Below are 21,738 nucleotides of genomic sequence, written 5' to 3' on the forward strand. Positions count from 1 at the left end.
GTCATGAATCTCATATGTGTCGGATGGCATCATAAGGAACAAGGAGGGTTACAATGTAAAGACTTTTGGTGTGTAAAAGACCAATTATCTTCTTCTGAAGGTATGTTATGGAGAGGAAATAGGTTGATTCCTCCTTCTAAGCTGCGTAAGAATTTATTGGATCAAATGCATAGATGTCATCTAGGCATTCCAAAAACCAAGGAGAGGTTACCGACAACTTGTTGGTGGCCTGGTATGGATCTCCATGTGGAGCGTTTGGTGAGTGAATGTGACAATGTGCTTTGAGTGAGAAGAGAATGAAAACAAGAACTCAACCCCTGATTATCAGAACAAGTCCAAGTGGACAGTGGAAGGATATTGCCTTAGACATTCTGAGTCCCATACATGGAGATGGTCAGGGCAACTATGTCCTTGTAGTGATGGATTCATACTCTAAGTGGCCTGATCTAAACTTCTCTAGGGGTGAGGACACGAAGACAGTAATTAATTTTTTGAAAGAGCGGTTTGTTAGGAAAAGCTTAGCAGAAACCCTGTTAACTGTTAATGGGGTTCAGTTGGTCTAGAAAGAGATTGACGATTTTCTTCTTGGGTGTTGAATATCACATAAAAAATCTGCTCTTTATCATCCTAAGTCCAATGGTACTGTAGCATGGTTCAACAGAGTCCTGAAAGAAACCATCCCTTTGGCAAATAATAACTGTCTTTATTGGAAAGAAGAGGTTTCTAAAAGAGTTGCCACGTATAAGTTCCCACCACACACAACTACTGGAAAGTCACAATTTTTCCTTATTTGTGGAAGGCATACAGGTACATTTTTGGAACCTTCTTGAGTGAATAAATTTCTCTCTGGCAGGCGTGATAATACTGACAATGGAAGTTGGGACAGACAGGAAGATGAGAAGTGTAAGAGTAGCAAAAGATTTTTTATTGAGGAATTTTATATAGTGCGAATTTGACCCGAACGTATCAGAGCGCTTTACATGAGCACCAGTTTCGTTACAGACTGACACATTCATTTTTTTGTTAGGCATGGGGAGATTAAGTGAGTTGCCTAGAATCACAGGATGTTGAGCGTCGTTGCAGAGACTCGAACCCGGTTCCTCAGATTTGAAGTATACTGTCATAGCCGGTAGCCACATCCTCTCCCCAATTATGATGTGAGACATGCTGTTAAAGCCACAAAATTTGCTGCTGGTGATTTTGTGATGATTAAAAAACCAGGATGGAATATAACTGGATCTAAGTTCTCTAAACCTTTGAGGGTGATCAAAATTTTAAAATAAAGCAATTGAAACTTCTGTAATAGAATTTGGAATCTTGGTAGGGCAGTTGTAAGCAGGGTGAGAATGTTGGACGATGATTTAAATCAATCTAATAATAAAGGTGAGGGTGAATCAGTGGATAATGACAAAATCGGTTAGGAAAATAATGGTGAAACTCTTAGGAGATCGAATAGGAAAACTCGTGCTCCTTTGCATTTGCATGACTATTTTGTTTAGTTCACCTCATTCTGTACCAATTTTTTGAGACATGTTTAACTTGTATATAAGTTGTTAATATACCTTTTTCGTCACCATGTTATACTTCTGTTTGTCTTAGGCTTTGGTTTTCGGTTTCGTTTCTTTACTAGTAAGGGAGATGTGTTATAATGTGCATTTGCACATCTTCATTCTAGAATACAGGGAAGTCCCAAGAATGTGAGGAGAGAGATCAGATGGCTTTGGGACAAGGAAATGGGTGGCTGAGCTGTTCTTTTTTTTTTAAATATATATATTTTTTTACCCCCCACCACCCCCCAAGACGAACCCGTTACAACACCCCCCACCCTGCACCCCTGCATAAGACTCAAAAGCCACCCCAACTCGCAGTGTGCCTGTCGCCCCTTCAAACCCCATGCTACACGAAGAACCCCGGAGGAGGAAGAGTCCCCTTTCACCCCCGCCACCCTCAGGCCAACAAATAAGGAAAACAAAAGAATCATTGTTCAAACTCAGCTGAAGAGGTTATAAAGCTCAGACGTCCGGTCCCACAAGTCACTCTTGCTCCGGCGAACCACCATTGGCGCCGCCGGGGTGCTCGGCACGATCATCCCTATTTGGCAAAGAGTCAAGCCAGTCACTGACACTGTCCGGTCGGTCGAAGAAAAACGTTTGTTCCCCGCACTCAATACGAAGTCTGGAGGGAAACAACATGGCGTACCTGAGGCCCAAGTCCGGCAAACGTCTCTTAACTTCCTGGAATGCCATTCTCTGCCTCTGAACAAACGGGGTAAAGTCTGGGTAGAAGTTCACAGTGGCGTTCTCGAACTGCACAGGGCCCTTCTCCTGAGAAGCTTGCAGGATGGCGTCTCTGTCCCTGAAATGGAACAGCTTGGCAACGATAGGTCTCGGGGGGGCCCCCGGCTTAGCCTTCCCGCCTGGAACTCGATGAGCGCGCTCGACCGCAAAGAATTTAGTGAGTCCAGCGGGAGCTAGATAATTGGAAACTAGGTCTTCCACCAGGAGGTCGGTTGCTGCAGATTTGGGATTTTCCAGGACCCCGATTATACGCACATTATTGCGGCGGGCCCTATTTTCGTAGTCCTCCAGACGACGAGTCATCGACTCATGGGATGAACGCAAGTTCCCGATCTCAGTCTGGATGTCGGTAACATCAGTCGTCAGACTGGAAGTCTTGAGGTCCAGCGCCTTGACCCTCTCGTTGGTCTTCGCCAGATCCGCTCGAATCAATGTTACATCCACCGCCACCGTGTCGATTTTGGAGGCAAGAGCCTCATATTGCTGTCCCATGGAGGCCTTCATACTGTTAATGGCTCCCATGACATCTTGCAGCGACACTTCCGAATTAGCAGCGGAGGCAGCCTTAGGATCATCAGGCGTACGGCCAGCACTACTGGGAGAACCCTTCACTTGGGAGTAGTGGTCCATAATGTTGGTCTGGGTCTGGCCCCCACGGTATGGCGGCTTAGTCTTGCGTTTCTCCGCTTCGGTTTTGGTGGCCATATTGGGGAACGGACCCCGAAGGGGCCTGCGCGACCTGGTGAAAATGGCCGGCAGCAATATGGCAAAAGACGGCGAAACTAGCCAAAAACCAGCGTAGATGCCAATATTGAGGGATAGCCAGGCAATGAGAAGGCACCTCACTGGCAAAGGAGAACCCAACAGGGTCAAGTGGAGACCCGAGCAGTTAGTCGGTCAGTCCGAGTCGAGAGCAGGAAAACGAAACCGAAAGTTGGGCAGCGACCCTCCAGAGGGGGAGATCCCTCCAGCCGTTGTTGTTTAACTGCTCTCTGGCCTGTAGCGTAGCCAAGTCCCCGGTCTCGTCCCGGGGTGGGCCGCAAAGTCCAAGACGACGTAGAAGTGGATCCCGGCGTCCGAATCAGAATGTTCGAAGGATATTAAGATCAGCCAGAGCTGGTTGTCAAAAGCCCATCTTCAAATTCAGGATAAATTCAGGATTTCTGCGAAGGGCGGCGCAGGGTCTCGGGAGCTCTGTGCTCACGTGACCATTTTGAATGCTCGCGAAGCTCCTCCTCGGCTGAGCTGTTCTTATTCTCACAAACTCATTAAACCTTCTTATCAAGAACTCACGGCGTCATCTACTTTTTGAGGAATTATACTTTTTAACATCCTGTCTTCTGTTACAGCATGATCTGAACATAATCTTAAAATGTAAGGAACGTTATGCAGCCTATATTCTCTACAGATTCTGATCGTGCTCCACTACAAGCTGGGTTTGACCAACCCACAATATAGAGACTGTGATACCATCAGTCATAGACGATCTGAGATTAGATAGAGATAAGAGCGTCGTGTCAACACTTGAACTATTAGACCAATATGCCGCTTCTGATACAGTGGATCATGAAACTTTGTTGGATCTTGTCATGGCGATGGGCTTAAAGGGTCTTCACCTAAAATGAGTGCAATCATTTTTGAAGGACTGGGTACAAGCAGCACACCTGCCATCTTAGTTAGCAGAAAGACTGAATGTATAATGTGGAGTCCCTCAAGGCTCTGTGCTGTCTGTTTAATATTTATATCAGACCCCTAATACGAGGACTGGTTGCGAGAGGGTCCTGTTGTATAATTGTGTAATTATGCACACGATTCATAGTTATTTCCATGGTTAGATGGAAACACCCTTTATCAACAGCGCTTCCAAAATATAATGCATTTTATCTGCAGATGAATGGTAAACAATCACCTGAAATTGAACGCAGAAAAAACAGCCCTAGTAATAATGACCAACAATCCTGACCTTTGGACCCATCATTAATGACTTCCAGGAATGTGTCCTCTTCCTGCCTCCAAGAAATCAGCCACAATTCTGGGTGCGATAATAGATAATAACAGCATCTCGACTCGGTGGTTTCAAAATGTATTGTTTGCTGTGGTGAGTAATCAGAAAGCCATTACCATACCTCTCTATGGAGGCTTTAAAAGCTGTAATGGTAACTCATTTTGGCCTAGGTCTTGACTATGCGTATGTTATTCTCTCCAGATCATAAATGGCACAGAAACTACTTAAAAATCCAGTTTAGACAAGCCTATCATTGCGGATATCCTTGATGAGTTATTTATTGTCCCTTAAATTCTTCAGACAGATCACAACTTAGTGCCAAGAAACCAGTGGTGAACTGTGCGTTCCCAAGTATTTTTAACACAACATAACTGTGCACCTTAATTATTTGTAATATAACATACTGTGCAAATAATTCGTTATTATGTGAGGTCTTTATGACATGTCAGTGCTCTCACCTGCATGAGGAAGTAGTAAATTCCAGAAAGACCATGTGCTGGGCCCACATAGTACTCTCGGTACCACTCATACATAAGTGGACTGCGGCCGCTGAGGTTCCGTTTCCTGGCCAGACCCTCTCCAGATGCCAGTACTGTTTCAGAAACCTGCACATGGACAAACAGGATGGTATAAACTTGTTAGTGAATAAATGACACATGAAGTTTTCAAGTGCTATGGCGCCAAAGTAAAGTCTAAGGACAGCATAAAGCTCCCATTTGAAGTAAAATATTTGTTGCAAAAAGAAGACAGTGTCCATTTATTGTATGTTTACTGTTTTTCACTAGATATGTAGATACTGGGTGTTGGAGCATTTACATTCATATGAAGTTCTAGCACAAAAATAGAAATGAACAATTAGAATTTGTTTTTGCCTTTGGTGGGTGCCACTCCACCTATGCCAGACAATCCCATAATTAAGATTCCTTTGATACTTCAGGAGGAGAAAAAACAGAAGGTAGGCAGAGACGTTTCTTCTCTTTCTAAAGCTATCCATTTGCAGTTCACATTGAAGGCAGGAAGCTTGAAAGAAAGAAGTAGGTGACCCCCCTAATTGGAGGAAATATTATGCTGACCGTGTTCAGCCTCGAAGACAATCAAGAAACTGCTCAACTCAAAGCCAATCTCTTAATTTCTTAAGAACACGGTAATCGGACTGGATTCACATAGGGGCCTATTTACAAAGGTAAATTTACATGTGTAGATGTATTCATGTGTACACTTACTACAGCATCTACTTAGAACTGTATTACGTTTAAGATATTCACTATTTTCGAGTGTAAACTTACTCCTTAGTGTAGACTCGTGTATCTCCACCCCCTCAGTTCAGAGGGCAGAGTCTGCTACGTAAAGTTTTATAACCGTATTTTACGTTCCATACACTTAGCGGAGACCTCCCAAAATCACATTCATACTTGATTCTTATTCGCTTCCAACCATATTAATACTGCACACTGCATAGATTAGGCATTACTCCTGTTCCTGCAGACACCAGGAAACCACATTCTGCCCCCAACAATGGAGACTACATCCTCAAATCTGAAGAGAAAGAGGAATTTCACTGCGGAGGAGACATCCCGTGTAGCTAAATTTGTGGTCAGACACTACAAAAAACTACATGGGCTGTCTCCATTCATTCTCAGAGGGACACAGAAAGCAGCCTCTTGAAAGGAGGTTATACAGAAAAAATTTAAAGATGAGAGTAGGCATGTGGTGGAGAAGTTATCGAGGACTCCACTGGTTGAAAGCTCCTGGATCCCATTACTGTCTCTCTTTCTACCCCTTCAAAGAGGCTTCCCTTACCTGTTTGCAGATAACATCAACATGGGGCCAAGTAATGTTTTAACCACCTCATCATCATTACAAAATATTTTACAATCACTGACCAAACTATGGGCCTGATTTAGATCTTGGCGGGCGGGTTACTCCGTCACAATGGTGATGGATATCCTGCCCACAGAAATAAAGATCCAATAGGACTTATATTTCGGCGGGCAGGATATCCGTCACCGTTGTGCAGAGTAATCCGTCCGGCAAGATCTAAATCAGGCATTTGTTACTCCTCCCTACCAATATTATTAAACACACATCATATACATGCCCCTCAAACACAGCCTCTAACTCAGATCTTACTAAAAGGATGCAGTTTATATTCATGTTCGTTTAATGTTTGTCCATATCTTACAGCCACTCTTCAAAGTAAATTGATTGCTTCACTTGGGGCAGGAGTAATTATAAGTGCATCTGACCAACACAAAGCATGTCTTTCAATGTAACAGAACTACACCCACACGTATTTCCTTATGCTACCAACCCCACTACTACACTGCAAGGCATTTGTATAACTTTGTTTTCTAGACCCCAACTCAGGGCCTTTGTTATGCAAATTCCCCAACTGTATTCTTAATGGTATATTAATTGAGTAATATTGCACTCAAATATGATGTTCAAAATGCACTTTTCAAGTAAAATATACTTCTATATTTTCTTTTATTACTTTTAATGCCCTATGATGTTTTCCCATCCACTAACTACCGCAATATTTACTTCTGCTCCTAGACCTACAACAAAACCTAGACTGACACCACAGAGCACAAGGATGGTAGAGACTGGTAACTATAATGTCTGCTCTTTTGGAGTTATGGCTAACCAGTCTATTTAGAACCGAGAGGGTAGTTGTATATACGTTAGTCAGAAAGAAATTCCCTTTGGGTAAAGTAACAATAGTACATAAGTACTTACAGGCATACAAACAACCATTTAAGCAACCCACATACCACACGGAAGCAATGTAGACAGATGAAACAGACAATGTATGTGAAAACACTCTAAAAATATTTCAAATTATAAAAACAATTTATTCAGGATACATTACATTAAATAAAAACAGAAATTGGGAAACACACAAGGACGGTGCAATAATCAATAAAAACAACATTCAAGGTCTTCCGCCGCAGAACTACAACCAAGCACCTCCTCAGCAGGAATATCTAAGCACCCGGAACAAGAAGTACTGGAAACAACCAAATTACCAGTAATCAATTTATCAAGTAAAACCCTGAGCAATGTAGAAATAGGGATTCTAAGTAAAGGTTTCAGTTTCGTACCATCCACCAATTTAGACAAATTTCAGTTTGAAAAGGACTTACGTTCATTTTTTAGGAAGATCAGATTAAATAGATTTTTTGAAGACAGGGAGTATAGAGAAAAAATAAACATCTCCGGTTTAAAACCCAAGTCCAAATTCACCCCCACTCTTAGTATGGTGAATAAAAACATCGAAGCCTTTGAAATGGCAGTTGAAAGTGGCATTCACAAACTTTTCAATAAAGAAAAGCGATGTTACAACCATAACATCTCAGCTAGTGAAAGAGAGGCCATCAATCATTTGAAAGATGATGGCTCCTTGACTATCAAGCCAGCAGATAAAGGCGGCGGTGTGGTGGTCTTTGACACCGGGGACTATGAGCGGCGTATGCTGGGGCTCCTTGGGGTCAGCGAACACTATGTCCGTACTACCGAAGCCAGCCTAAGAAGAGTAGCGAATGAATGCCTCGCTCTTCTCACAAATGCCAAGGAGTCCGGGTTTATTTGTGAAGAAGAGTTTTGCTTCCTCAACAATCCTGAGCCCAGAACACCTGCCATTTATGGCCTGCCCAAAGTGCATAAGGACAGATCCAATCCACCGATGCGTCCAATAGTGAGTAGTATCGACTCGCTATTGGAACCAGTCAGCAAGTATGTCGACCACTTTTTGAAACCCATTGTGTGCAAATTGAAATCATATGTGCGAGACTCAGCACATATCATATCAATGATTGAGGGAATTCCTTTTTGTGGGGAGACTCAATGTCTAGTTACCCTAGACATTGAGTCGTTATACACGAATATCCCTCAGGAGGCTACCACAGAAGTGATCGATGAAATTCTGTCAGGACAAGATCTTGGTGGGGCCAACAAGGACTTTATAGTTGACTGTGTGAGACTTATTCTTACTAACAACATCTTCCTCTTCAAAAATGACTATTACAAACAGCTCAAAGGGACCAGCATGGGGGCCACCTGTGCCCCTAGTCTGGCCTGCCTTTATGTGGGCAGGTTTGAAGACATACACATCAACAATGAATTGGCCCCTTTCTTCGAAAATGTAGCGGGCTGGTACCGCTACATAGACGACATCTTTTTCATATGGGACGGGCCAATTGAACTCCTGGAGGAATTTCTCCTGTGGATCAACTTAGGAGATCCCAACCTAAAATTTACCTCATCTTACAGTACCACCAGGGTTGAATTCCTTGATATATGCATAAAGAACTGTGATGGAGTCTTGGCAGTAGAATTATATACCAAGCCAATGGCGAAGAATACATTGTTGGAATATTCTAGTTTCCATCCAAAATCCCAAAGGGAAAGTATTCCCTTCAGTCAGTTTCTCCGCCTTCGGAGAAACTGTTCTGACTTGAATGACTATTACAAACATGCTGAAGTCCTTAAACTCAAACTGAAAGATAGGGGATACCCAAAAAAACTTCTTTCAAATTCTATGAAAAGGGCACGCTTTTTTGACCGGGATGCTTTGATTCACAATACCCCTAAGGAAAAGAAGCCCCTCAATAAGGTTGTATTTGTTAGTAAATTTTCAAACATGAGTAACCAAATAAAAAACATTGTGAATAGGCACTGGCACATTCTGAATCACGAAGAAGATGTAGTTTTAGAAAAGCCCTTATTCGCATTCAAAAAGAACAGCAACCTTCGTGATCTATTGGTTCATACCTATAAAGATGAATCAGTTGAGAAACAAAGAACTATTGATGGCACAAAGGTTATTGGTACAACGAAATGTGGGAGCTGTAACATGTGCAATCAATGTATTGTGGGACCAGATATTGTCTGTAATTTGAGAAAAATAACATGTAAGACCCACAATAACTGTAGAAGTAAAAACGTCATCTATTTACTGCAGTGCCCATGTGGCCTATCTTATGTTGGAGAAACAGGGAGAGAAGTACGAACAAGACTTCAGAAACACAGATCAGCCGTGAGAACGGAAACAATCACTGCTCCAATTGTAGCCCATTTTTTAGAAAAGGGCCATAAGGATTCAGAATTTGGCTGGTTTATATTAGAAAAAATCAAAATTGGTAAAAGAGGTGGCAATATGGTCGCAAGGAGAAAGGAGAGGGAGCAATGGTACATCTCTTTTCTGGACACTGTCAAGAAGGGTCTTAATTCAAGAGAAGAATGGGAGCGGATTATTGGAGCTACATAGGACAATCATTGACTCCCAGATGTCTCTATTGGCTGTATAATACGTTCAGACCATCAGTACTTAGACATTTTGGATGTATACAATACAGGGTGTCCCCTATTATAAAAACAGATTATTCTGTTAATATAAGGTTGGTGCCCATAGTACTTAGGTTTCATGTCTAAAATAATGACCTACATTTGTGATCTTTTCATTAGCAACCCTTTAAAATTTAAAATAAAATTAAAATTAAAATAAAACGAACAACAAAAGAATTCCTTTTTAAATTAGTTTTTCAAGACGGTCAGTAAATATGAATTACAATACTAACCGCTATATCAGTTTGTTGTAGAATCACATAACGTTTTAATCATGACAAAGATAATTCCTAATAATTAAACGTCACCTTCTAACTAACGTGGCCAGTAGCACGGGTAGTCTGTTTTCCCGTTCTATTATTTCCGCTTTCGTCATCAACAAACACCCGCGTAAATGCTGGGTATTTAAATGTGCGTGTCTCTCCTAGACGCTGCTAGCCGGGAAGACGAACAGAAGCACGCAGGACGTCCGCGACCAAAGCGCCCAAGGTAACTGCACTGAATGGGGGCTTTAGACTTTATTGCGCTAGCGTTTTAAGAACACGCTTGTAACGAGGGTATTTGCCCTTTTCTTGTTACAATATGCAGGGCTCACAAAGAGGATTTCCCTCGTACAGTGGGTATCTTTGGATTACAACGCCCTGAACCCATGCTGTTACTAAATCGTGTAAAAGCCTGATCAAAAGAGACAAGTTGGAACTGAATACATCATTACTGCGTGTTTACGTACTAGCTTTTTAACTATTTGTAAGTATGCCTTTAGATATCTGAATAGCAATTATCCTTTACTTCGTAGCATTCAGCTAGTAATGGCCTGTTCTTATGTATATATATTTCCTCAGCTACCAGCCACTTAGCTGGAGATCTCCATGAGTCTGAAAGACGTATTTACGCCTCATACTACTAACTTTTGACTAGTAAGTACTTGGAGTATAAATTTTTTGCTTAATGAACGTATACGCTATCCATAAGAGCACCGGGTTACTAACAGGCATTGAGCTTTCAACTGAGGCCGCCTCCCTGTTATTTATAAACATTTACCCCCTTCTCTGCTCGACTATAGTATCCAGATCAGATATAATCTGGGACATGCCTATTCTCCAACGTACAAATTAATGGGCATAGCAAAATAGAAGAGAGTATTGAGTAACTTACTGCTCTAAAGTTTGTGTGAAAAAAAAGGATACACATTAGCTAAGTTCCTTGTGAATCCTGTGCCATGGTATTTAGAGGGCCAACCTTCAATATATTCATTTTTCCTGACTAGGTGTCTGTACATATAGAAAAAAGAATTCGCTGGACGAATATCTTGATTTGACGATAAGGAGGCTGAATACCCCTTACAATATCTGTCAGACATATCTCTTGTCAGAGGTAGGTGATGTATCATTGCTCTCTTTTCGCGCCACCTCTATTATGTTAAGTTTTGGTTAATGCAGCACACCAATACTCATGGAAAATCAAATGTTCCTGGATTCTTACTTAGGCATGAACATATATATTTTAATGCCCTTAACGATGTGATGATTAACAAAAGTGTTGAACGACTACTGTCAGGCTATGAATGTTGTATACTTATATGAGCATGATTAATGTACTATGTGTTCTGGTTTGGAAGCAATGTATATATATGTATGTTAGTATAATGAGTTGGAAACATTACGTTTTTTTAAAGACTGTGATTTTAGATTTCTGGACATTGAGTAGATCTTCTGTCTTTAGTAAGTAAGCTTAAGATTGGTCTCATTTAAATTTCAGAAATTATTTGGGAAACGTTATTATTGTCCTGATGAAGGCGGATTAAAATGAATACACCGCCGAAACGCGTCGACGCCTAAGGAGCGAATCTGGGAATACAAACTAAGGAGGAATTCAAAATCGTTGTCTTTTGATTGAGTTCTATCCTTTTTCCCTGTATACTCCTTTTTACTTGAATGTTGTTTTTATTGATTATTGCACCGTCCTTGTGTGTTTCCCAATTTCTGTTTTTATTTAATGTAATGTATCCTGAATAAATTGTTTTTATAATTTGAAATATTTTTAGAGTGTTTTCACATACATTGTCTGTTTCATCTGTCTACATTGCTTCCGTGTGGTATGTGGGTTGCTTAAATGGTTGTTTGTATGCCTGTAAGTACTTATGTACTATTGTTACTTTACCCAAAGGGAATTTCTTTCTGACTAACGTCAATTGTGGAACCCTATCCCTTTGGTTTCGGGGTCCCTCTCTCTTTTATTAGAGGTAGTTGTATATACACAGTGTCACACATCTCTACCTCCACCCTGGTCAAATATTGAAGACAATGATTGATTCAGCTATACTTTGCAATTTGAATTCCCTTTTGACTGGGCTTTGTAAGGGCAGCATTAGAAAACATATTTTACTTCCTGTGTTAACTAGCTGGAGAAGATCTTTGTGGATCTCAAACTTTATGTAAAACCCCCAAAAATATCCTTATCATGTGTGACTTAAAATGGCTTACTCCTCTACATATGTCTCTTTCTTTCTCGTGTCTGCTATATAACATAACATAACATGACACAACATGTGTATTTGTAAAGTGCACTTATCAGCCATAGGTCTCAAGGCGCTGAATAACAGATGTTTATTGTTACCCAACTCAATGGTACTCGTTTTATTGACCTCAGATGGATGAAAGGCTGAGTGGACCCGCTGGGATTTGAACCTGTGACCATGAGGTCGAACACAGGCCCCTGCAGTGGATGCTTTAGTCCACTAAGCCACCAGACCCGGCATATGAAAGCCCCTGGTGTCCACTCTGTGAACAGAAACACCACCAATGGCACCAGGGATAACCAGGGATAACCTGGCAGCAGCAATCAGGCCTTCTACTATCCAATGTTCAAGTGAGGGTGGCAATATCATGATTTCTGCTATGACATCTCACCATTAATCATTTAACAGCATTTTCTGTGTAATATTTGTATTCATAAGTGTTTTGTTGGTGTTTTTGCTTTCCATTCATTTTTTTTCTCTGATTTGTAAGCTTTTGTAGTAAAGATCACTTTTAGTCTGGCATTAATAGTTTATAATTTTTCACTATTCTCTCAACAGCTGCTGGATCAGAAGTTACTGCTTCAACGCCAACTATGAGAATACTGGCTCAGCAGCTGGCACAAAAGAGTTCATCCAGAAAGGGCTGCAGCGGGTGAGATGCAATATTTCCATGTGTGGATCAAAATTCACCTTTAGATTTTTACTTTTGTTTACATAATACTAAATTTATCAATTATTTTTTATTAAAGCTTTTCATAACATAGTTTCATCGTCCTCTTGCAGTTACAGGGTAATCTAAACCCCTACAAGCAGCTAACTTAGCTGCCAAACCTGCCTAAGAAGAGGAGCAAGCACTCCATACATGCAGGAGGGGGTTGGCATGGTATAATGCTTTACTCTGGGAGGAGCAATGTTTTTCAACAGAAGACCACTGTGCAGGGCATATTCATGGAATGAGACAATTATCCCTTAATGGACTCGCTCAAATGATTTACAAGTAGCTCTGTACCTTAGATACTGTGAAATGTTACCAAGACGTTGCAAAGATGAACCATGAACATCTTTGTAGTTTGATAGCAGAAAGTGCACGGCATAATGCCTCGCCCACGAAGATGATAGAGGCAATAACAAACGAATAACAATGGATTGTAATGTGTATATGTATGTTTTTATGTATGATCTACAGCCTTGAAAAAGCCATTATTTGGGGCAAAACGCGCGTCGGCTGTGAAGAACCTGGTTTTAAAAAGAAATAAAGATTGATTTGTATCTACACCACGTGATTCCTTTCGGATTAAGAAATTATATTTGGGTGCACAAATTGCACCTGGATGAAAGAAACTATTGATAATGTGCACTGATATGGTTTCCTGTTTTCAAACAAATAACAATGTCAGTCTCCACGACCAATGTATGTAAAAGATTCTTCAGAGGCACCTCAACCTATTGAGGAGACACACCACCCACACACCCAGTTGTCCATCCCCTTGCAACACCTACAAATCACCCACCTCCGCCCCATACACCTGCCCCCGCACAACCAAACCATCCATCAAGACAAACAGGCTTGCAACAACACTCACCCCCAGCATTGTATTAGAAGAGTTGTAGAACAGACCACTCACCCCCCGAATGAAATGAACATTTGCAAGTATTCACTACTTTTGCCATACCACATGCACTGACGCCTATATATTTTTGTGAAAGTACCTGTGTAAACAGGGCATCTGTGACCAATTTTGTATTTTAAACTAAGTACACCATAAAGTGTAATTTGTGACATGTTCTTTGTGGACATTCTAAGTGCTATGGTTGTAAGATAGATTTGGTTAATGCAATTGTATGCATTATCTATTCAGCTATGCTTATTTTTGCTGCAGACAAATAATTAATATCAATACAAATTATGATTTTTTTAAATCAAATAGATTTTTATCTAAAGTAATGCTAACGTTAGAAATTGCAAAGTTATTCCAGAAATAAAAGTGTCATTTGGATTGGCAAAAAGGAAAACAGTCTTTTTTCAGAAGGGTGATAGAAATATGGGGGTGTGCTGGAGTGCACAAATAAAAAAAATGGAAATGCCAGAGACCAAGTCTATATAAAAAAGGGCATCAATTAAAAAACAACGTATAATACGACTATGTCCAAACTAAGCGTCAAACTCTTCAACAAAAGTCCATTGTCCTACATACTAATAAAGGCCTAAGCTGGAGAGAATGTCAGAATCAAGTTCCTAGCTTTGGGGGGCAGAAGTACCTGGGCATTCTCTGGCTCACATTTCACCGCAACAATGTTTATAGTGTCCTCTGATCCAGACGTAATATGCCTGGCGGTTGCAAGACCAGGCACCCCATGGAAAATTCAATACATGGGGGTGGTGTGGGAAACAAATAAGACAAACAAACTGGGAAATGGTACAGGAGGTGGGGTGGAAAGTATTACGAGGTAGACAAGGCATTATTGCTACTATTAATGAGGTTGTAAAGGTACTTACATTTCTGATATATTCAGTTACTGGCTGTGTGAGTATATGGACCTCTTCTACTAAATCCCAGATATCCTGAGATATTGATTCCTGCATCTCCCTAACTATGCTTAAAACCTCCTTCAGTACAACTAATGAGACATATCCTGGAGAAGGGAAGTGGTCAACACGTGAGACTCTGGGGTATTGAGGGCAAAAATGTCCCTGGACTGCTGGTTTTGTTATGAGCTGGCACTTGGAAGAGGAGAAGAAAGTGCAGCAGGGATGCAGCTAGCAGCCTCAATGCCATTGGGGCCTCTGCAGTTAAAGTGGGGTTGTCCTTGGACCCCATGGTAGTGGGATCTGCTTTTTGGACACCACTGGCTGTTCTCCCTGAAGGTTAGTAGAAACCCTAATATCTGCCTCCTCTATGGTTGGTGGTTTCCAAGTTCTCCAACCCCTCAGTTGACTCGACAACCTCCACCAGGAGTCTTTTGATCAAGGAGATGGTTGATCTACAGGCGGGTGCACTCTGCCTGCTGCTATCAGTGTCTTCACTGGCGGTAGAGAGCGCTAATGCCCGTCTTGGGACTTGGTCTGTGCTCCAGGTCCTTCTGAGATATTTCATAGCAGTTCTGTCTGATAAAAAGGAATGAGCACCAAGAAGTAGCTATGTCCAATATTTCATATCTATTCAAAATTCTATTAAAAAGGAATATTTTGTCCTGGACTACCAAAAACAATTTCATTGTCTATACTTAAAAAACGATTAGTGTATCATATCAAATTTTCAGTGCAGGACTGATTAAATAATAATGCCCAGAAATAAAATAATATATATATATATATAAGGTTATAGGAAATATTATAATAATATTCCAACATTTGCTCCCATCGTTAAAAGCTGTTCTTAGAACAGCTACTAAAAATTGTCATAATATGGTTTCAAGGAAGTTTAATTTACCTAATGTTAGGCTTACATTACAATACATTACAATACTTTAACAAAATACAAATGTTAAATATGCCAAATGCTAATTTTGTGACAGAAATGGATTGCTGAAACAATATTTATTTTTAAAAAGTATTTCCATTATTGCATTTTGATGATTAGTTTATACGAACACATGTGTAACAGTTAAAAACATATTAGTAAAGGAAACCATCCATTCCATTCATACACATAAATAACAGAAGATAGAGGCAACATGGATTGTTAGACCAGACTTCCTTCTGAACACATGACTTGATAACTTCTTCACAACTCATTTTCTCTAATTAAACTTTATTTTAAATAACACAGTTACCACTTCTATGCTGCTCAACCCCTTCCAGCTGAGCATGTAAGGTTGGCCAGGCTTCTCACAGGACCCGCCTGTCAAGTGGTGTCATCCATGGATGCCAAGAATCTAGTTGAAATGACAAGCCAAGATGTTCCTGGGCCTTAATCCTGGCCCAGCTGCAAAAGTCCTCCAAATGCTTATAGAACCCTTTCCCACGCCATGTGTCGACACCCACTATGCTGCAGCACTTGCTGATGTTGCTCCAAATTTGTAGAAAATCCAGGAGATGGAGGATCACTCAAAATCATTTTTTTATTATTAATTGAGTTGATAATAAACAGAGGGTGCTGCACTGCTGCATTGTGCTGACATCACATGCAGAATAAAACTAGTAGTCTAACAGGATAAGAACCTGGTTGCAGTGTGCACTGTTCAGAACAATTTTTCCAAATTGTTTAACCTTTTTGTACAATTTTTCAATTTCGGCAATAAAAACAAATATACATCTTTTTTCAAGATATTTTTATTTGACAATACATCATATATTTCAATTCAATGCATTTGTTGTTTACTGTATTTTGTCAATACAGACTGCCTAAACAGAAAAAATCTTTCTATTGTGCGTTAGATCCAACACTTCAGTAAGCACCGTTATTTTATGAAGCTTAACGTTATCTCATTAAGCTTAAGGACATAACAAGTGTGTAGGCACAATGCTGTTATAAATCTCAATACAAATGTTTTGCAGAGTGAGGCATACATATTACCAGAATCCATGTGCAAGACAACACAGTTTGTATTGCAAAAATTGAAAAATTGTACAAAAAGACTGAAAGGAAGCACAACACTTGGTTCATGGAGGTAAGAAGTGCTTTAATCCGTCCAGCTACAGTGCTCCCCGGCAGCAACTGCCGAGCACAGAATTACTAGAAGTGTTCTACGCAGGGAACATTCTCATGTAGAATGCTATGACAGGCTAGAGCAATCCCAACACACCTCCCTTCCTACACAAGGAAAAGCAAAGAGAAAAAGAAAGAAAAAGAACAGAAAGAACCCAAGGAGAGACAAAGACAGAAGCAAAAAGAGAAGAAAGACAAAAGGAAAAGAAAACAAACCAAATACAACATTCTCCACCCGGTAAATCCAGCACAGCTTTACCCCATCTTGTAATCCCGGAATTTCGCAGGAACAGATCTGACTCTGGAGGAAGTTTCCCTCTGCGGGTAAGAGACGGAAACAGGAGAACGCACAACACCATCCACCTTAGAAGAAGCAGGGAAAACACCAACCCCTAACCGCTTCTGAGCAATCCCAACAAAGACGAAGGATAATTATGGAGGACCCCATCACAAAGCACTAAAAGCTCTTCATCAGTAAAACTAGGGGCCCTCTCATCTGCTCCTTCAACCCTGTTGGGAGTTTCAAAACGATCAGTGGGATGGTGAAGTGTGTTGTTGTGGTGAAACGTTGACCAGAAAATGGCTGCCTTTCTGTCCTGGTATGTAAGTTTGTGTTTTGTTGCAGTATATGGCGATATATGCCCATACTTTGGAACCTTGGAATATATCAGTGTAGTTGTTCACCATTAGTCATTGACAAAACACTGTCCCGCCACATAAAGGCAGCTACCAAACTAGCAGCTCAAGTGAAAAACGAGTTGATCCCGCACAAGTGTACCATGACCTCTATTCTGTACCCTATCACAAGTACCTGCATGTGGGCACAGATCAAGGGTAAAACCAAAATGCAAGCCCTATTGCATGGTGATGTTGTCCAACACACAACAGGCTGCAAAATTCTTGCACACAACTTCTGGCTGAAAAGTGCTTATAAATTATCCTCCAAATAATGGAAACACTGTGAATGGGGAAAAAGCAGTAGTCTCAAACACAGCTTTTTGCACTGTCCTACTAAGACTTGAGCTGTCCGGTTTCCCAAAGTTCATTTATCTATTTTGTAGATCACGGATACTTGAACACAAGACATGTAGATGTTCTCGGGGATTTTTCCAAATTTCCTGCAATTTTACTATGCTAAGTGCACATTTTAGATTTTTTCAGACCTATGTTTTTCCTTTTCTGTGAACATTCACTGCAAGTTTATTTGCATTAGGTAACTATGAGTCAGCCCAGTGCTATTGCACGGTATGCAAACTTTACTGCACAAATGAAACAACCCTTCCTGACAGTGAACATAAGGTGGACTGGAAGTTAGATCAGCTTGGAGAGACGCAAAGGCAATCCACCACTGACAAAAGGAGAGGAATGGAGAGCTGAGCCCGTCTGTATGGTGTAACCATGGGTATCATTAAATACTGATGGAAAGGGTATGTTAGGTTTGAGATACATTGCATCAAGTAGGAGGGATATACAAGTCTCTGGAATGTTATTTTCCTGCTTAGATGTTGGGTGGTGTGTGTGAGAGAGCTGGTTTTGGAGGCAGTGCTTACCCTGCAGTACACATGTGCAGTGAACGTCTCACATTGGCTATTTACTTGAAGTGAATTGTTAAGTTTCGGTTTCCCGGACGTTCATGAACTTGTACATTAATGATAAGACGTACATCAATGACATACAACTACAGTTCTCCAGCTTTCATACCTTTCGTAGATTCACACACTTGAATTTCATAGTAATAAATGTAAAACCAGGTATCTTCATTAACAGGTGACAAGGGAGAGACACATGGGAATCCAGGAAACAAGTGCTATTCTTTGACAAACATTGCCACAAACGCACTGCCAAAATTGCTAAAAATTGCTGCACAGTTGTGAGGAAACAGGGTGTATTATACTGAATGGTTGTGCAACCTCGCCATTTAATACACTTAACAACCCCTTTAGGATCCTTGGACTTCATCTGTCAAACCCAGTCAGCTCAACCCTCGGTAGATATGGCACTGAGCAGCAAGGCTTACACAGTGAGATTAGTGTAAAGCATTTAAACAGCACCCGACCAATTGAAGAAGAAATGGACAACACACAAGAAATCCAACACCAATATATAAAAATAGACTGCATTTTTTAAAGAATTTAGGAACGATACCGATCCACGAGTGGGTTCCAGAAATATTGATTTTACAAGCAATAATAAAGAATCAAAACATGTTCACTCAACAGCGAACAAGCCTTGGCAAATAAACAATATGAAACTTAGAAACTTTTTCAAAGTAAACATGGTTAAGAGTCAATGTGGTCGGTTAGAAGAATATCGGGCGACCAACTCCGGCAGGCATCTAGTCATGGAGACCAGCAAGGAACTTAAAAACAGTTATCCCCACAGAAGGATCAGTTCTAGGCACTTTATCTGCATTTCAATGGATTCCTATGGAGTGGTCCTGATGCAGGGGATGAAGTAAGCTGAAGATGCTCTAAGGATGCTGTAGATGCAAAGCAGTCAAAGGGGGTCATCCTGTAGGGATTCCTTGGTCCACAAAGGTGGTGAGGACGTTCAGGTTGCTGGGTCGACATATATCAAGATCCTTTCTGGCCTGGCCGACGTTCAGTCACCACTGGACTACCAGTCGTCCGGTGTCGCAGTCACAGGCCATTCCTTCCTGAGTTGATAACTCGCCTTCTGAGAGTCCCAGAAACTCTCCAACAGCACTCCCAAGCTAAGCAAACTTGGGGGCAAATCTGTGAGTTGGTGCTTGGTGCTGCACGGCAGCGGTGGTAGCAGCTTGAAGACTTTGGGCTACCCCCTTGCCCCAGCAGGCTCCTTCTGCTGTTGTGTCCCTTTGCTGCGAACAGGACACCAGTTGGCTGGCCTTTGAAGTTCTCTTGGATTGACTGGGCTCTGGAGACAGCTTCCCGTTAAGCAGGGCATGCCAGCCACAGTCTCTCCCTGTGCTAGCCACCACGTGCAGTCTTCAAAGGAGCATCCTCTCTTCGCTGTCCATTGGTGCAGCAGGGCAGTCCTTCTTAACTCGTGTTAAACACTAACATGGTCGGGAACTGTGAAGAATATAAAACAACATGTTGCTTTCTTAGCATATTATAGCATGCCTAAACATTTGCGTTCTCCCATTTGCAATACGAAGAGATGAGAATATATATCTAAGTCTGACACAATAATGGTGATAAGACTGAGTCTCAGTTACCTTTTGTGATACATGTCTCAGGTTTTCACCCACATAGCAGGAATGGCGTGAGATGTCAATAAATGTCAAATGACCAAAATGCCAGGGTGTAGTGCAAGTGATATCACACTCTTTGTCCTGCCCCTCGTGACATCACACAATCTTTGACACTCGTGACATTCCATGAAGTGACATAATGCCCTACAATAAAAGCAAATTACCCTAAAAATAGGTAAGATACTGAAGCAGTTAAAACTCTAATTTTCAACCCATAAATAACGCACAGTGCTGCTATGGTATGTCAGTTTATTTATTCATTTTCTATTTATTTGTTGGTTTATAACGCGCTCGAATCAACTCCCGAAGGAGTATCTCTGCGCCTGTCACCTAGAGAGCACTATCAGCAAGTCCAGAGGAAATGATTTATGATTGAAACAAAAAGGTCTTAAGCTGTTTCCTGAAACTCAAATGTTCTGTACATTTCCTGAGTTGCAGGGGTAATCCATTCCACAGAGTGGGACCGACTACAGACAAAGCCCCGCCACCCTGTCTTACTTTCTTGGCAACTGGCACTGTTAAGAGCTGCTGGTTGCTAGACCTAAGAGATCGCAGCGGAATGTAAGGGACAAATTTGTCCGTCCAGTGTGTTGGCCCTAATCCATTCAGATTCTTATGAATAAGGCAACAGGTCTTAAATATCACCCTCTTCCGCACAGGAAGCCAATGTAACTTATCCAGGAGTGGTTTGGATGGCGTTCTTGGAGGGGCATTTAAAACCAGCCTTGCTGCTGTGTTCTGCACTACTTGGAGTTTGGCTTTAACCCCGTTGTTGGCTGACAACAAGAGCCCATTACAGTAGTCTAAGCGACTAAGAATCAGAGCCTGTACCAAAGTTTTCCTGGTGACATCTGGCAGCAAGGGGAAGACTTTTTGAAGAAGACCGATCACATGAAAGCAGGTGCCTACCACTACATTGGCATGCTGCTTCAGAGAGAGATCTTGATCCAGGCGTACCCCCAAGTTTTTCACAACCAGTTTGGGTTCAGGTACTGGCCCGAGATCATGCGGCCACCAATCTGGGGTCCACAGAATCCTTGCTTTTCCAAAAAGCAGAACCTCTGTCTTCCCTACATTGCATTGAAGGCAGTTTGTTGACATCCATTTGGCTACTGCCTTCATGCCATTGGAAAAGGAAACCTTCACTTTGTCCGGGAGATGTCTGAAAGGATACAGTACAGTGATACAACCATGATAGTTCAAGAGACTAGTTATCAAAGTCAAGTAGCGCAGCTACAGCATTGCCATGTTCAGTCTCAAATGCCCTGGCACAAGAATCAAGTTGCCTGACAAAATCATGAGTTACCCAGGCGTAGTTTTGCATGCCTAGGCATTAACTCTTATACCAATATTAGTGGGGCATTGGCTACGACATGTCAATGTCAATGTCAAATGCTCTTATATAGCGCACTTATCACCAAAGAGGTCTTGCCGATAAGCCAGCCAAAGGGCTCGGTTGGCCCTTCTTGGTGTTAGACTGGGTTGTACTCGGACAAAAAAATATAGGCCCAGGGCCGATCTAAAAGTGGCTCCATTAGAGAACCAGTTAGCTTAAAAAGTGACCCACATATGCATTTCTGCCTAGTTTTGAACTCGTAAAGAAAGCAGTATGGGTATTTTGCAAGGTATATGAAGTGCATACATTTGTGCAGGCAATGTTTGTGGTGATATGACGTAAATATTAACAG

General features: G+C 41.4%; 1 protein-coding gene across 3 annotated transcripts in view; it reads right to left on the reverse strand.

The window, feature by feature from the left end:
- LANCL1 (LanC like glutathione S-transferase 1) overlaps positions 1-21,738 on the reverse strand; it is a 531,190-nt gene that overhangs the window by 182,241 nt on the left and 327,211 nt on the right. For all 3 annotated transcript variants that reach the window (XM_078680579.1, XM_078680580.1, XM_078680581.1), the window contains exon 6: positions 4,761-4,907. In XM_078680579.1, coding sequence (XP_078536705.1) covers positions 4,761-4,907 — 147 coding nt within the window. The remainder of the gene's footprint in view (positions 1-4,760; positions 4,908-21,738) is intronic.

Source organism: Lissotriton helveticus, chromosome 3_1 (genome assembly GCF_964261635.1).
Source record: "Lissotriton helveticus chromosome 3_1, aLisHel1.1, whole genome shotgun sequence".
In the NCBI taxonomy this organism is placed as follows: Eukaryota; Metazoa; Chordata; class Amphibia; order Caudata; family Salamandridae; genus Lissotriton; species Lissotriton helveticus.